The sequence below is a fragment of the Populus alba genome, chromosome 1, assembly GCF_005239225.2.
Source record: "Populus alba chromosome 1, ASM523922v2, whole genome shotgun sequence".
Taxonomy (NCBI): Eukaryota; Viridiplantae; Streptophyta; class Magnoliopsida; order Malpighiales; family Salicaceae; genus Populus; species Populus alba.
Window position 1 is genome coordinate 38,511,816 of NC_133284.1, and position 17,619 is coordinate 38,529,434.

The window sequence follows — 17,619 nt, forward strand, 5'->3', positions numbered from 1 at the left end:
CTTGCTTAGCCGTGGAGTTTAGGGTTACTAAAGCTAATCAACAAGAGTTCAAGTTTCGAACATATATAACGAAGAAAACAACCAGCAACATAATCAAAGAACAAAAAAAAACAAAGAAGCACATGATGTTGTGGCTCAGCGGTAGAAAGGGACCTGTTCTCTTTTTCTGTAAATGGGTTCGAATTTTACTATGCATGTTTGTCATCCCCGCGGTGCCTTACAGGTTTACTAGGCTTGTAGGATGTTTAGTGGATTCCGGGAATTAGTTATGGTACACATAAGCTGGCCCAGATATCCCGGTTAATTAAAAAAAAAATAACAAAGAAAAACAAAAGAAAACAAATCCATCAAGCTAATACATATGCTCAATTTTGCATGCCCGCACGTATTCCTATGATCGAATAAGAGTTATGTATGGAACGCTAGGGCAGAGCTCTGTTAGGTTTTCAAAACTTTATTAGCACTCAATTATCTTAATTGTTAGTAGTGGAATTAAATATCAAAATTTCGATGAAAAAACGAAGACAAAAGTCAGAAAGTGGGTAGGGAATTTATAAAGAGCATGTGAAGATTTCCTTGCTTCAACTGCAAGAGTTAGGCCAATGTCGTTCGTCAATTTTGTAAAGGAATTCATGAAAATGGACAAGTATTAATCAAAAGCAAAGCTAACATTTTCTAAAAATAGTTCGGATGTAGATTGTGGCGAGTCAATTCTCTAGAGGAAATGCAATGCCCATTTCATCGACCAGGCCACCAGGTTTAGATTTATAATAAACATGGAATCATGGGTCGAGACTTATAATTGAGTTGGGTTGAGTTTATTAGACAGGATATTAAGTACATGGATATGGATAATAATTCATTGAGTGGCTTTGTTTTATTTTATTTTATTCTTGATTTCTTTTGAATTTCTTTATATCCTATGAATGGACCCGTTTTGTCTTCATGCATTTATTATCCCATGTTCTTGGTTTGCCAAGATGTTGGACTCTAGCCGATTCTAAACTGTGTATCAATCTAATACTCCCCACAACACTTGTCCGTTTCAATGTTAAATAAGCTACTAGTAAAGCCCTAGAAATGTAGCGAAACCTTAAAGATTTGCCCTATCTAAACCATGTTTTTAAGGTTATCATATAAGTGATCAAAGTACATTAACATTAACATTAACATTAACAGAAAAGCTAAAGGGTGGGAGAGAAACTATTAATCACTCACACTCATTGTAATGTGTATTACAATAGTATATTGTTTTTCTTTTCTTTTCATTTTTGAATTTTTATTGTTATTTTTTTTAAAATTCATATTTTTCTATTCCATCTTTCAATATTAAAGTAATTGAGAATCGAGTTTTGTATTTATTTATTTTTGCTTTTTTATAGGGTCAAAGTGGTTTGCAGGTTTATCAAAGTAATTCAAGTTGCTTCGGTTTATGGGTTTGATAGGGTATTTCTTTTTTCTTTTTCATTGAACCTGACTTTGTTATATATCGTCTATTTTTTCTAATATAGTTCCATGTTATTAAACTTTATAAAGTACATGGATCTCTTCATAGATTTGGCTGGTTGACATGGTTCACGGGTCTGACTTGTTAACTTTTTTTTTTTTTAATTTCATTTATAGATATCTAGTTAATTGAAAATTTAATTTTATAATTGGTTTCATTTCATTTTCTATAAGGTTGGTATTCAATTTTGTGATTGTCTGTTTTTAGTATCATATAGTTAAATAAAAAAATAGTTTTAAAAAAAGCTATAATCTTAGTGAAGTCTATAACTTGATTCACATGTTTGGCATGCTAACCTAAGTTATCTTATTCACAGGTTTAATGGGTTACCCACCAATTGAATTTCACCCACCTGATTCACGTCATTATCTTGATTTTTTTAAAAAAAACTATCATCTTAAATTTTTTTTAAAATTTAAATCATGTTTTTACCGGTCATTTAGATTACTTTTAGATCCATAAAATCAACCCACTTAGCCATATTTAATGATATTATCAAAAAAAGCTCTTTGCGTTCTTAACATTCACTTTTACATTTTAAAAATATTGATCTTATCGCGATAAATGCGGTACATTACACTAATTTTATTTTATTTTTTTGTGAGTTATGGAAGAGATTAACATATCGATCTTTCTCTATGATAGCCTTAATGTTAGTTGAAGACTATTAGCTAAAAGATTCAAATTGATATATATATATATATAACAAGGTAACCGAAAGCTGTCAAGATCATTTGCCATGAAATATATATAAACGGATGCAAAGTATTTATAGCATACTATATATATGTATATATATTACAAACCGTGCGTAAATGCATAATGAGTTTTAGCGTATAGAGAATACTACGGAGAGGCAACTATAGACAAACCTAAATATTGATCCAAAATAGGATCAACCCGAGATGTTTATATATATTTAATCGCCATTAAGCAGTTGCATGGACCAGAGATCCTCCATGCTCCAATAGTTTTCGTTCAGTTCTTGAGGTATATTCCCACCAGAAAAGGCCCCCACGTCTCCTTGATATAATGGCGGACAATACGTCTCCATTTGGTCGGTTGCGCTGGAAACTTGGCAAGTACTGCTCCCATGTTCATTAGTCTCAGAACTCCCCGCCGCAAATGGTTCAGTTTGCTTAGTATGCTTCTTGATTCTAGTTCTCCAGTAATTCTTTATCTCGTTGTCGGTCCTCCCTGGAAGATGCTTTGCAATTTTCGACCACCTACACGTGCCAAGAATTTCCTTCCGGTCAGTTCTTTTACGATATGCATATGATCCATGTTTGAGGAGGAATTTGAAAAAAAAAAAAGCTCAAGAAATCAAGTGTGAGGACGAACTTGTTTCCAGAAATTGTTCGACCAGTATGTAAACAGATGACATTATAAGACTATTGACATGACCACACAAGACACCACATTTTGTTTTCTTTCAGGGACAAGACGCATAAATCTCACAATTAAACCAAGATAGCTTTGTGAGGTCCCCTCTCCCTTGAGCTAAAGTTCATATGAAATGGTAGAGGAATAGTTGGTGTAAATAATAATTACCAGACCCATGAATTGTTGAATGTGTTAGATTTACAGGATGGCTGACTTTTGAGATGCGGAATTACAGTGGTAGGAAATCTTCGCACTACATTTTCTAGAAAAAAAAGGTTTTACAAATCAGAATCTGCAATGGAAAAGGCATTTGTACATCAAAAGCCAAAGATTTAATTTGAAGTTTCTATGCTTTTATAAGTGTTTAGATCTCTAATCATTCATATAGGAAATGTTATTAACCAAAAAAAAAAAAAATCCATACAAATATGTAGTGATATCCAACAATTTTGAGTAGAAAATATATCAAACTCGCAATCACATATACAGTACCTACAACCACAGTAAAAAAACCAGACAATAAAAGGAAATAAACACTTTACCACAAGAAAAGAGTTAGAACAATATGGTTAATGTCTACGTCAATCCATTCAAAACAGCTTCTCTTTCTCGGAAAAGGAGGGATTCCCATATGACAACTTGGAAGAAAAAAAAACCTTCAAATATATAGAAAATAAGAAACCAGAAACTTTTGTTGCCAATTCTGTATGGATTTCATTCACGTTGCCCACAAGTGGCCAGTATAAAAAATATAGCTTTAATATTAGATTCTGATATATTTTTAGAACCCTTTCAGGACTTCGGACCCGATTACCCTCGGTGTGAAAGACTCCTTTTTGTGTGTGTTGAAGAGAGAAAAAAAAATTACCTTTTTATTTTTTGAGTAATACTTTTACACCGTTGAGCGGGGATCCATCATCCTTCATGCATCCAGCACACAAGTAGCCGCAATCTCCTAATGATTTTGGTGACTATCTTGGGTGAAATATATACATATATATATATGTTGTTGTTATAGTTTTGGGGTCAGGGATTTGATATATAAAAGAAGAAAAAATCGTGCGTGATCTCTTCAAATACTTTGGTCTTCTTGACCTTCAAGAGCTGATTAATTTGATGATTTTCCATATATATATATGTTTGCTAGATTTCATTAAAAAGTGATGATCCCCCAGCTCCATCTTATCATATAACAACTAAAATTAGAGAATATTTTAAAGCTGAAAAGTTTTGCTAGCCACATGTTGTAAATCCCCATGTGTTGAATTCAAATTCTTGCTAGGAACAGCTCAGACCCTACCTAGCTAGCAACATTTATTTCTCCTCCTCATGTACATTGAGGCTGTCCGAAGAAACTAGGGACTTTAAGAACGGTGCTTTCCTCGATAACAACAAGTATAGCTAAGAAATCAGGGAATTGAATCTCTTCTACGTCTTCCAGTATCGACAAACATACAATGCAATACTTTTTTACTGCTAGAGCATGGTGGAGAAAGGAAAAGTAAGTAAAGCCACACACACATATATATGTATATATTTCTTGAACCTGTTTCCCAACTTAGCATGCAGCTCCATGATCAAGAGCTGTTCTTCAGGAGTAATATTCCCTCTTCGAAGGTCAGGCCGCAAGTAGTTGAGCCAACGGAGCCTGCAACTCTTTCCGGTACGTTTCAAACCTACAAGGTAATCAAACAAAAAGATAGCTTGTGTTGCTTGCTGACCAATATAATAACAAAAATAATTTTGGATGATAATATTAGAAATATTGGTGCAACGTACTGATCATACAAGTTTATTGTGGTTGGCCCTATCTTACAATATCATGGTAATTCCTTATAGTACAATTTTTTCAGTTAGAAACATTTGCAAAATTTATCGTTGTGCTCCTTCATCTTCCCTACTTACTGCCCCTATCTTTTTCTGGTTTTTGTTCTGCTTGCCTCATCAGTTTTCTCTCTTCCTGATCATTGTGTTTTTTTTTTTTTTTCAATTGAATCTTTTCTGTCGTTTTAGATAGCCATTTTCTGACCATCTTGTGTAATTTTTTTTTTTATTACTCTTGATAAAATTATGATCTCATTTTCACAAGGAAAAAAGGCTGACAGAGAAGAAATGGTGCAATAGATTACCTGCAGCTTTTGCAAGCGAGTTCCATACACCTTCACCATGGTTCGCGATGTAGTTGGTTAAGATCAAGTCTTCTTCCAAGGTCCATGGCCCTTTTCTCACTTCAACATCCTGAGAGTTGCATGGACTTTTATCCATTTCTTTCTCTTGGAGAGGGAGAGAGAGAGAAGTAGAAAAGGTTTGAAAGAGAAAGAGAGAGGGGAGGGGGAGGGGGAGGGGGAGGGGAGAGAGTGATATAATGAGATAAGGAGGGTTGCTATGGGTTTTTGTAGAGGAAATCTAAGATAATATAATATTATCTAGCTGGTAATCGACATTAATCTGTGTCACAGATGAGATCCGTTGATATAAGTATGTTCTTGGTATTTTTTGTTTTTGTATTTTAAAAATGAGGTAGAAAAATTTTAAATTTTTTTTCTATATATATATATATAATATTTTTAGATTATTTTGATGATCTTATGTCAAAACTAATTTTTTAAAAATAAAAAAAATATTATTTTGATGCATTTTCGAGTGAAAAACACTTTGAAAAGCAACCACAATCATATTTTCAAACAACCTCTAGAACTTGTTTGAAAATATAGTTACGGTTGTTTTTCAAAATGTTTTTTACTTTAAAATATATCAAAATAAAATTTTTTTATTTATTAAAAATTATTTTTAATATCAGCGCATTAAAATGATCTAAAAATACTAAAAATATATTAATTTAAAATAAAAAAATAATAATCTTTTTCAAAAAAAATTTTAAAATATAAAAATAAACATGTCTTTAATAGCTAATGCATTGTCCGTAGGATAAAAGTGTATGTTAATATTTTATGTATATATTTGCATGAATATAAAGCTCAAATTCTTATTTTATTAATTTTATAAACTTAACATTGTATTATAACAATTAAATAACAAATACTCAAAGACAAAATAAGCATACAACAAACTATATCTATTTCAGAAATAAAATGTATACTAAAACTAAGTTTTATAAGAATATTTGGTTTATTTACTTGTGTACTTACATTTCTATAAAGAGATGCAAATAATTATATATTTTGTCTTTAAAATTATATTATGCGCAAATTGCATGTCATTAGCCTCTCTGAGAATTCTAAAAATTAACACCATATGAGTAATTGCACTGATGATTAAAATTCACAAATAAAGAAAAACAGACTTAGAATCTCTCTATGAAGTACCCAAACCTAAGCTTTTAGAATTTTTTTTTTTAAAATAAAACAATAAATAAGTAGAACAATGCTAGAAAACAGAGGAGGAGAAGACATAATAGCTTATTGTGCAGAATAGTACGTACTACCCCACTTCAAGCCATTTTTTATAATGACTATTGGAACCAAAATTATTACTGATTTAATTTTAATAATTATTAGAATTAATTCCTATCATTTTAGCACTTAATTACCTTCCATAAAATAAAATAAAACCTTATATTTTTTAAACCAGATTTTTCTATTAAAAAATAAATTATTCAAGTAGTAAAATGTTACTAAATTAAATATCTTACTTATGAACCGGATTAAAAAATTAATCTTAATGAGATAAAAAAATAATTATTATTTACTATAAATCCAACCTAAACTTAGACTTTAACCCAAGCCCATATCATGCTAAACTAATTCTAATAAGAGCGCACATGTGGTTTAAGCTTAAAACCCACGTGACCTAAAATCTCATTTCTCTATAATAGTTGTATAATAGTTGCAGGGGTATTTATTATAATTCTATTCTAACTCTTCGAATATATTGATGAAATTATTTTATAAATAGCCCCATCAATAATAATTTAAAAACATATTTAAAAAAATATATATTGAACAGAAATATACAAAAAATTAAAAAATTAAATTTATAAAAATTCAAGTATTTAAAAATCAATTATATTAATATAAAAACTAAACATTTATTACAAATTTATATGCGTTCAAATTCAATGAAATTAGAATATAGGCGTTAAAGGAGGAGGTTGGTCATCCTCGGGACTGTGGGGCCAATAAAAAGGTACACATGTACAACCTATCTATGATTTCATATACATGACCATTCGATAGAGTTCTTCATAATCTGCAGAGAATTGTTTATATTTTTCATTGAGATGAGTTATATGTTCTTACATTCCTTGATCTAACAAGGTTGTGAACTCTAGAAGACTTGAGTGCTCAAGGGCTAATTGTAAACATCTAATGGTTGAAACACTATAGGTCATCCACAAATTCCGGTAGTAATGTTAGAGAATCTGTAGACCCGATTTCTATCGGGTCCACCGAATTATCCTTAGCCTCGTCATTTCCTTTTTTCTATTTCACTATCTTTGTAAAAGAATGGCATATAATTATGTTTACCTAAAAGATCAAAATTCTCTTCACAGAGGCCATACAGTAAAATCCAACTTTTTCATTTGATGGATAACCAAACTAATCATTTGAAGACACAAAAGGTTTTATTATAAATATCAAAAGACATGTTTGTAATTAAGTATTTTTTTTTTGTCTTACCCTCGAAATTGACTTTTAGCATTTGTTGTATCTTTTCTCAATTAAAACTTTTTTTCCACTCCTAGACTTGATAGGAATTTTCCTAATTTTAACCTTATCATGGCATTTTATCATCACAATTTCATTTACCTTTAAGTTCGGACAATATCTGCTTTTGGCTTTCACACAACCTTCCTCAAAGTTTACTTCGAGTCTAGGGCTTTTTTACTTTTAGCCCTTTATCAATCGTTAGGCTTTTGTTCTTAGCATTTCTTTTTACCATTGATTCTAACATTATCTTCATCTTTTTAACAAAAAATCCCTTGTTTACCCCATTATAGGGTATGATCTATGTCAGGGTTTTTTTATTGAAAAAATATTCCACCAGGCTTAAAATGAGATTGCAAGGGATATATATTTTAAGAATTGTGAAAGGAATTTTTTTTCATTTCAAGCAAGGTCAGTTAAAACTGATAAAATTTAACCTCGTCCAGCATAACGATTTGGACTTGCAGAGAATCATGATTCACTAGTCCATAACTACTAAATCCATTACATGTCATTATGCATACTATTAAAACTTAACTACATAATGTGTGGATCAAATTTGTATATGAGCTCAAAATTTTTTTGGTCACCCCATATTATTTATCATGTTATTTTAACAAACATTGAATCATTTCTACAATCAAAGCACTTTTAATCTTTCAGAATTGACTAGCCTTAACTCGCGTGTTAGAAAAGACATATTTTATAGAAAAGATGATTTGTGCATAATAACAAAATTTCATAGCAATTTGATTAACAATTTAACACTTTTATTAGATCAGTTTCTCTGGCAATATCTATATTTTGTTGAGTATTTTTTATCACTTGTTATGTTAAGGATGTTTTGGTGTGCCAACTAAAGAATGGTAGCTTAAGGCAATTGTTCTTAAAGGCTGGGCAATTTCAATTTTTATGTATGACTATGTTTTTTCCTTGGCAATAAAAGTGAATCGAAATGGGAAGCATCCACGAAGTAAACCTTTCTTTAATCACAACACATCAATACTTCTGGTCTTGAGGTTAAAGAATGTCATGTTAGAAAAATATTTTCCTATCAGGAAAATGTCAACATTGTGGAAGGCCAAATGACTTACATAGGGTTTTTTCCTTGTTAAAACCTATATTTTTATTGAATGTCTTTTATTCTATTATTTTTTGTTGTAACTCTCCATAATCCATACCTCCATGAAATCTCCCTTTCTATCAATACAAGTCATGAAAAGTTTTTCTTTGTATTCAACAACCCGATATATTTGCTATCATTACCTCTATATACTAATAGAGGAAATGAAAGTATGCAATAACTCTCATTTTTCATATAAAATACAAACATGTTTCTCTTCCAAGTAAGCCAATGAAATGAATTATTCAAGGATACTTTTTTTAGATGACAAAGAGACTCCTTTTGTGGCAACTTTATTTCATCTAATAGCTTTCATTTTCAAATTGTTGATTCAAACAACTCGACTCTAATGTAGTGGTACATATAAAATTCTTTATCATGCGAGCGACACTTGGGCTTTGAGAATCTCACAATCTTATAGTGTAAAGGCTTTGATCTTTCAACCATCATGCCAAATCTTATAGTATCATATTGTGCCTTTGGATTCAGGATCTTTTGTCATTGTTTGGTAGTAGGGTTGCACATATAATAACATGGTCCATTATATGTGTGGTAGAGTAAAACTCATTGAATTGTTGATGCCACAATCTCCGTATGGTCAAGAAAAAAATCAAATGATATTTCAGGATGAAGCTTTAGAGTGTTAGTTGAAACAAAGGAAACATGAAATGCATTTTTTATCATGCTTGTGTTAAGCAATTGGAGGCAATATTGGTTCATTGGCTGTGTAGCTTTGTGGAAGTAGATTCATACGTGAACCTATTACATTCCTTAGAAAGAAACCTAAATTTCTTATAGTCTTCATTGATGAAAGTGTTAGAACTTCATATAGGTCACAAACTGAGTTTATAGAATAGCAGAGGTTCTTGTTACTAACTTGTAGAAAACCACAAATGATGTTTTAGGATTGGAGATAAGTAGATTATTCTTAACATCGTCAAATGTTGGTAACTCTTAACCTGATAAGGGAAAACCAGATTTGGAGGACCTTCTGAGGCATTTAAAGTGCCTAGGATATACTTAAGTCGACATTAGAAGATCATTAGAACAGTAGTAGCGTGTGTACCACGTGTCACAACCACTATCGGCACGTTGATTTATGCATCGCCGCTGCTAATGGAGTGTGTGGTCTAATGGATCTGATGCTCCTTAGTCTTATCTTCACTAGTGGATTGGTGGTGATGTCTACCATTGCTTAAGGAAAAAGATCTGACCTTTCAAAGTTTTGGTTTTCTCTCTTTTCCTCATGATTTTAGAGTTTATGGTTACTATCTTGATAGCTCATTCAATTATTTCGACCACAACCACTAGGTCCGTAAAGCGTTTGGCTGCTCTTTCAATTAAGAACTTAAAGTAAGGCGTTTTGAGCAAGCTGGCCATCTCCATTTCTAGCAATAAAAGACCCATTTAAGTAGCTACACCAAACCATGTTTAGATGTATTCTCGAATAAATACCCTATCACCCATTTTCATACCTTACAGGCTAAATCAGTTTGAAATAACATCCATGTTGTACTTTACTACTTGATGAGGTCTTTTCATTTTTGGATTTTCATGTTTCCAACGTCATGTACCAATCTAATTTTTCCCATTCAAACATGTCCTAAAAGAAATGCATTAGTAATTTTTCATCTTACATTACTTCTTCCATCTTATTACAATAAGACTTGAGGTAACATGACATTGAGTTTCGATGCACTTTATGAACTTAGGTACATGGAGCTTCTTTGGTACAACCTTATTCGAGGCTAGACATATCTCGACAGCTTGAATAAGATTATACAAGTCCACTCCTTTGATAATCCTGACCTAGCTTCTAACATTGTTATTTTATCATTACTAATGCCCTCAAAGCATTTTGTCTTGTGAGATTCATTAGCGAATGCATCCCAACTACTAAGACTTGTGCAAGTATTGTTGATTGCACAAAGACTATGTTACACTAGGGATCCTAAGTAATGTCCTCCCATCTATTTTAGGTTGAATTGTTGTTAGAGTCTAACAAAAGTCATAGGTTTATTGGACGGGCCTTCACCAGAGATGTTATTGAACGTTTGTTCAAGCAGGCTAATGATGTGGGCCATGTTACCTTTCAGGGAATCCAACTTCTTTTAGAAGTGAGCATCATGGTAAGCATGTTGTTCATCTTCCATATTTTTTTGTTGGAGTCAGGTGTTGTACACTTTGTGGACTTGGGCTTGTCAATGACCTATATTTCAAACTTTGTATGCATGCATGCATGAAATTTAAACATGAATGTATGTTCATGAATGCAAGTGCATGTACACGTATATCGAATATGGATTAACATATTCAAAGAGCTAATCCATAACTTTTTTTTAATATGGGCAAAAATTCATAGTTTGATCAATCTGAAAAGATTTTTTCCAAGTCCTCATCTCGGTTAAATTTCATACACATTAGAGAGTATAAAACATAGAGGTATCAGGAGGAAGAGAGAGGAAAAAAAAGAAAAAAAAAAAAGAAACAACCCCCAATTACAAACTAGTCATCACGCTTCATATCATGAGGAAGAGAAAGAGGCAACACTTCTAATGAGATGGCAAAATGACTATCAAGATACATCACACGCACCGTTTAGAAAAGACAAGATGCATATCCCTATAGTTTTTTGATTAAAAAATTAATTATTAAGAGTAAAACATGCAAAACACTCTTCATGTTTTTTATATTAACAAAAAAACTCATGGGAAAAGAAAAATCGCACAAGAACTCTTGCCTCTTTTTTTCCCCAATTCCAAGGGCATAAAAATCAATGCATAATTTTGTAAAAAGTATAAAAATATAAATACTTTTCGCCCATAGTTCAATTTTTTTTTTAATGTGGAGGTAAATAAGTATTTGTGTTGTTCATAAAAAAAAAAAATTGAAAAGATAAAAATAACTCACAAATTTTTAATGACTAATTGACATTTAAAAAAGACGAAATCATTCGATAAAACAAGGCAAACAAATTTTTCTTTAAAATATGAAAGTGTAATTTTAATGTCACAATGAATAGTGTTTCAGACAGTAAACTCTAAGGTAGTTTTATATGTTCTGTTAATATTCAGATTTTTAATTTAATAAATAATTGAAAAAACAGTACAAATAAATAGCACCAGACACTAGGAGTGGGGTCGTAACTCATATGGCGACTTGCACTCGCAGCTCTTCGCTATCTCGTGCTCTCCTCCTTCCTTATCTCCATAGCCGAACACAAACCTTATGCGAGCCCATCAGAATCGCCCGGTTCAGTTCAACCATGAAGCAACCCAGACCTCCCTCACTATTCGTTTGCAGTCAGGCCAAGCGTGGACCTTTTCTCAAACAAGACCAAGTAGCAGCAACTAGTAAGCAAAAAAAGAAAAAAAACAAGAAAAAATTGATCATAATTTGTGTTTATGCATGCGTTAATTCCATTGAATTAAATAGACTGTTACTAGCAGGTGATCTTGAATTCGAGGCACCATTAAAAATCGTGGAATATCCAGACCCTATACTCAGAGCCAAAAACAAGCGAATTGATAGTTTTGATGACAATTTAAAGAAGTTAGTTGATGAAATGTTCGATGTCATGTACAAGTAAGAACCCAATTATTTTCTTATGCTTTTTTTGTTTAATTTGTTACTGATTCTTGTTTTCAGATGTTTGTGGAGGGAAGTTTTGTTAAAAGAATATTTGCATAATTTATTGTTGGATGCTTCTAGAAAAAAAATTGTTTATTTATTTACATTTTAGTAAACAAATATTTGTTGGCTTGATTTTGAACAGAACTGATGGTATTGGACTCTCCGCCCCGCAAGTAGGAATTAATGTTCAACTTATGGTATTCAATCCAGCTGATGAGCATGGAGAAGGAGACGAAATTGTTCTTGTTAATCCCAGAGTTAATAAGTATTCGAAGAAAACTGTGCTCTTTAATGAAGGTTGCCTATCCTTTCCTGGGATATACGCCGATGTTAAGGTATTGATGTTCTGCTTTGAGTGTCAAGTTCAAACTGAAGTATTGAGTAGGGCTATAAGATAAAAAGGACTCCTATAGTACACAGTGGAACGTAGAATTTGGTCAGTGTAAAGAATTCCAGTAATCAAAGTCTGAATGAGTGTAATTATTCAGTTGTCTTCATCGCTTAAGAGATATAATCCTTAACCTTTATGGATTAAACCAAACCTAAAAAACTTGAGCAAATAGTGATTTGACATGGTCTGATTTCGTAAAAAAAAATTCCGCCTTGTTGGATGTTTTATTGCTTAATTTTGACTTTCTGGTTGGGTGGTGGTGGGACTAGTAATGATATTTGTCGAAAAAAAGTTGTGACATGAATATCTGATGAAAGGACACAATGGTTAAGTTGTAACTAAATACTATTTCATGAACTCTGTTTTCCCATTATGTATGTTCATGATACATTCTTGTGACAGCTCAAAAAAATATTTAGATACAAGTTAACCTTCTTTTAATATATTGTAATTCCTAGTTATATTTAGCTGAATGTTGAGCTGCGTTGGATTTTTTTGTCTTGTTTGCTTATCTGAGCCAAATCAACTGATAATGTGTGAAAGCTTTTTGATTTATGATATTTTAGCTAACAAGGTGATTCTTTATAAAGATTTTTTAATAGACTTTATTTCAACTGAAATCTATACTTTCAGAGACCAGAATCTGTAAAGATTGATGCAAGGGACATTAATGGTGCAAGGTTTACTGTCAACTTGTCCGGTCTTCCTGCACGGGTTTTCCAGCATGAATTCGACCATTTACAGGTCTTTTCTTCAATAACATTCTACTTTTTCTTTTTCTTTTTTTGATGACAAGATCATATATGAGTGTTGCATTTGGAAGTTTTACAAATAAGCCTGAGTTGTATATAGTTGCTAGTATACATGAAGTTACCTATGGATCATAGAGATGCTTTATCCAAAATATTTCTTCATGTGCTTGCAAGAATATATTTCTGAATTGAAGTGAAATTTCAGGAGGTTTGGGATTAATACATGACCAGTTTTCTTTTCATTTGATGAAGAATAATGTGTCCAGGTCCAGCTTTTTTTTTATAGCTGCTAGTTTTCTTGACACATGCTTTGCATGTATACTAAACTATTTTATAGTATTTTTTATAATCTCTAATAGATTGTTTGGAATTATTTACAGATGAATAAGGTTGAATAGTTATTATATTAAAATATTTCATTTTTAAAATTTGAATTATTTCATATAAAGTTTGTAAGTATAAAATCTGTTTGTTTGAATTTAAAATATGAAATTAGTAACATAAATTTGTATTATCTTTGAATATTTGACAGCTGGTTGTTGGGATAAAAATGCTAAGAAATAACCACAAAAAAATTTGCACTAATTTATTTTTATGTATTTATTGTTAGACATTGAAAAAATATTAAGTTACTATAATTTTAGAAATTTTAAATTTTTTTAGAGTTTTGATGGTCAAAATAAAGTTTCATTAAAGTAATATATAGATTATGAATAATTTAAAAAAGCTTATTTTATTTTTTTCAGGGTTTTGGGTGGTTTATAAATTGGAAAATAATGAAAAAACAGGATTAATCTATTTTTTTAGGAATTCAATAACTTTTTAAAATGTCTTGTTCATGTGAAAGAAAGAAGATGTCCTTTTTTTTTTTTTTATATATTAGAGGTGGGTTAGGATTTAGATATTAATATTGATGTTATAATATTAATAGTATATTAAGGGTATAACAATCAAGCAAAAGTTTTAAAGGAGTTTGTGTTTTTATATATGGGGTTATGGTCTCCAGTTAACTATATTTATGAAAAAAAAAATGTTTTGTGCTTGTAGTGTTCTTGAGACATGTAATTGTCACCTTGAATCCTCAAAATTTTCTATGATCCTACCGTCACAATATTGCATTGTAAGCCAGAATTATGACAATTCTTTTAGCTGATATGCATGTTGAAGGTCCTATAATACCAGAGAGATCTTGTCCAACACAGACAAGTAGTTTTGTAATTGAAGACTTTAGGAAGTGTTTTGTTAAAGGAATAAGAATATGCAGATATACAAAGGAGAATGAGACATTCATCACTGTAGGAGAAGAAATAAGTCGACAAATCTAGGCATTCCATTCCAGGTGCATATTAGCTAAAGGGAATCCTCTATTGGTCCTTGATGCTATACTCAGAAATGAGGTGAAAAAACAAACAAAACATATTTTCCCTACAATAATCACTTGAGCAAAGGAAGTTCAATAACATTCTTGAATTTCTTTCCTTTCATATTCTCCACACAACCGGAAAGATGGCCAACTTCACCGAATCTTATATAACTTTCCCACAGATAATATCCAGAAAATCTCAATAAAAGATCCTTCGATCCTCCACAGAAATTGGAATCACTGATGACTTCAAGAAACCCTGGGAAACTTGCTATTTTAATACTATTGTGTCTTGTGCTTAATTATTATCCGAGTGGTAAGCCTTCTTACAAAGATTGCTCATGGTCTTGCAGGGGATTCTGTTCTTTGATAGAATGACTGAAGAAGTTCTTGATAGTATTCGTCCAGGGCTACAGGTGAGTAAGCATGCCAAAACTAATTTGTTTTCCACTAACCTTGAGAAGGATTCCCTTTTTCTTCTTTAGGAAATATTTGTCTGGAGTCAATGCAACAGGGCTTGTTTATAGTTACATAGGGAATTTTTTTGTTTCATAGGAAATTATAACCATATCATGAGACAAGCTATGAGAAATTACAAATACTAATGTCCATATTTGCTGCTGACCTACTAGTATCCTGGTCAGAACAACAGGCAAATGCAAACGAGTATAATGTGGTAAATCAAACTTCATGTGTATTATCTTCCCTTGATTTACTTAGGAGCACAAAGGAATCTGATTCACCCAAGGGTTATAGACTGTAGTGATTTTAAACCCATATGTCTTAATGATTTGTAGATAGTTTGTTCATGAATTCATCCGATTTCCTTTTCGAGTGTTTTCTAGTCTGACTTGGGAAGGGCAAACACATAAAATAAAGGGAAAAAAGGCCCATTCCATGTGAAAGAACATTTCTTGGATTTAAAAATGAGCTTAGGAGGTGCCGTATGTCTTTTCTCACTTTCCAACCCTCAATTTACAAATGTTAATATGGTAATTATGCACAAGTTGATGGACTTAAGGAGAAAGGTTGCTTGTTTTCAACGAATTATTTTTTTGTTGATTGGGACAAAGGAAAGCATGGCTATATCATTGCCTTTGATAGTACGAGTGTCATACTGAAAGTCATGATATAGTTGGTATTGCAATAGTCCCTCTATCACTCAGTCAACATCTGACGAGGTAGGCTGATCAAATTGTTGCTGGCCTTTCTTTACACCTAGATAACTATAATTTCAGCTGTTGCAGCTAGCCATGCCATTTTCCCAACCATGTACAAAAGTCTTAACTTCTATCGCGATCATATTCAAAATCACCTCTGTTCGACTTTCTGCTCTATTTATTCTTCTTCTTGGTGGTTCGCAGAAGAAATGCTAAATGTATTTATATAATAACCAGCTCGCCATTTGATGGTGTGGACATAATACTAATTTTCTTAATCCTGATCTAATTTTAATAGGCCTTGGAAAAGAAGTACGAGGATAAGACTGGATTCCCAAGCCCTGAAAGAATAGAAACACGCAGATTGAAGAAGGTTGCCGCAGGTTTTGGAAAATTATAAATGTAGACATGAGCTTCTGTTTACTTCATGAGGTATTGTGGAAAGTATATATAAACATGTCTGTTCCCACAGGCACATAGGTACACAATGATCTAGTTTTCTACATTTCAATTCCCCCTGGATTCTTCTGTTTTACAAATATGCCATTGCTATAACAGATGAAATTTAGGCTGATGCTGCTCATATCATCATATGCTGGGGCAAGCGCTGTGCAATTTTGAACACAAGAACCGCAAGCTACATGGTGTGGCGGTGGCAATAGATGGTTTGCTTACAAAGTTATTTACAGCAGAAATATTTGTATTGCACTTGCATTTTAGCAACTAATGGTGCTAGGGATTTCGTAGCTTGTATTGTTTACTGGGATGACCCCCCCATCTGTCTATATATTCAAGTGCGCTCAACTTATTGATGCAGCTACTTTCTTACCTGAAGTGGGTTTCGCTTTTCTCTTTACCTCACCCAGTTTCTCGAAGGGGAAAACTATAGAAAACATAAATTATAGCATAATGATGGCTAAAATTAAGATAGAATTTATGTTGGAACAAGATAATAGAATTTTGGGTTCATAAGAAACCCTAACAAGATGTCAAATGCTGATTTTGTGTACTTGTCGAAAGGTTCCTGGATCATTCTCTTTAGCTGGAGAAACTCGTCCTTGACGTTTTTGTTTTTGCAGATGTCCAACTAAGAGCTCCCGTCTTTTTTTATCTCTTTGTTTCAATTGTATAGCAATTTTTGATATCACTACAATTATTTCTTCCATGATGAAGCTTGTATAAAAAACATATAAATGCTACTTATACTTGTATTCCTTCCATTGATAATAATAATAAAAAAAAAATGGTATAATCAACAAATTTGTTTTACTGAGCAACTTTTATATCTCTTCACAATCAACTTCGTAAAATTTGTGTTATTTTTAACATATTTATATCATTACTACATTTATTATTATCATAATTTTAACATATCTAAAAAAATCTCTAGAATATGAATATACTTGATGAAATAACCCTAGCAATTGGTAAAACTCAAATAATCTATAATATAACGACTCCTAAATTAAGTAATAAAATTAATATTAGTAATGAAATTATTAAAAGCCCTTGCATCATTATCTTTCTTCTTTCTTTCTTTCTTTCTTTTTTTTTTGGAAAGGTGGGGATTTGCTCAAGAACGATTAAAAGTCTCATGTTTATTTGCCGGATTACAAAAAAGGCGTTCTCAGGACTTATAC

General features: G+C 31.9%; 2 protein-coding genes across 5 annotated transcripts; one reads left to right on the forward strand and one right to left on the reverse strand.

The window, feature by feature from the left end:
- Window positions 1-2,280: 2,280 nt before the first annotated feature.
- On the reverse strand, window positions 2,281-5,155 carry LOC118036928 (MYB-like transcription factor EOBII). The gene is made up of 3 exons (XM_035042789.2): window positions 5,020-5,155; window positions 4,437-4,566; window positions 2,281-2,733 (listed from the first exon to the last, which is right to left on the reverse strand). The coding sequence occupies exons 1-3, from the start codon at window positions 5,153-5,155 to the stop codon at window positions 2,427-2,429; spliced, it is 573 nt and encodes a 190-aa protein (XP_034898680.1). The 3' UTR covers window positions 2,281-2,426.
- A 6,646-nt stretch (window positions 5,156-11,801) lies between these two features.
- On the forward strand, window positions 11,802-16,809 carry LOC118036929 (peptide deformylase 1B, chloroplastic/mitochondrial). 4 transcript variants are annotated; one of them, XR_004685475.2, is made up of 7 exons: window positions 11,802-12,033; window positions 12,127-12,265; window positions 12,456-12,648; window positions 13,338-13,448; window positions 15,173-15,235; window positions 16,278-16,459; window positions 16,538-16,809. XR_004685475.2 is itself a non-coding variant. In XM_035042790.2 (7 exons), the coding sequence occupies exons 1-6, from the start codon at window positions 11,832-11,834 to the stop codon at window positions 16,377-16,379; spliced, it is 810 nt and encodes a 269-aa protein (XP_034898681.1). In that variant the 5' UTR covers window positions 11,803-11,831; the 3' UTR covers window positions 16,380-16,411; window positions 16,538-16,809. The 4 variants fall into 4 exon arrangements, 3 of the variants coding, with proteins under 3 accessions (XP_034898681.1, XP_034898682.1, XP_034898683.1); XM_035042790.2 differs by having other exon boundaries at window positions 11,803-12,033; window positions 16,278-16,411; XM_035042791.2 differs by having other exon boundaries at window positions 11,805-12,033; window positions 12,130-12,265; window positions 16,278-16,411.
- The last annotated feature ends 810 nt before the right edge of the window (window positions 16,810-17,619 follow it).

Excerpts from the sequence above, each read along its gene's own strand:
- LOC118036928 (XM_035042789.2), bottom strand. The coding sequence starts at position 5,155 with ATGGATAAAAGTCCATGCAACTCTCAGGATGTTGAAGTGAGAAAAGGG. Across the intron at positions 4,567-5,019 it reads CTCGCTTGCAAAAGCTGCAG|GTTTGAAACGTACCGGAAAG; the intron begins GTAATCTATTGC and ends ATTACCTTGTAG. Across the intron at positions 2,734-4,436 it reads CATGCTAAGTTGGGAAACAG|GTGGTCGAAAATTGCAAAGC; the intron begins GTTCAAGAAATA and ends TGGCACGTGTAG.
- LOC118036929 (XM_035042790.2), top strand. The coding sequence starts at position 11,832 with ATGGCGACTTGCACTCGCAGCTCTTCGCTATCTCGTGCTCTCCTCCTT. Across the intron at positions 13,449-15,172 it reads ATGAATTCGACCATTTACAG|GGGATTCTGTTCTTTGATAG; the intron begins GTCTTTTCTTCA and ends ATGGTCTTGCAG. Across the intron at positions 15,236-16,277 it reads GTATTCGTCCAGGGCTACAG|GCCTTGGAAAAGAAGTACGA; the intron begins GTGAGTAAGCAT and ends TAATTTTAATAG.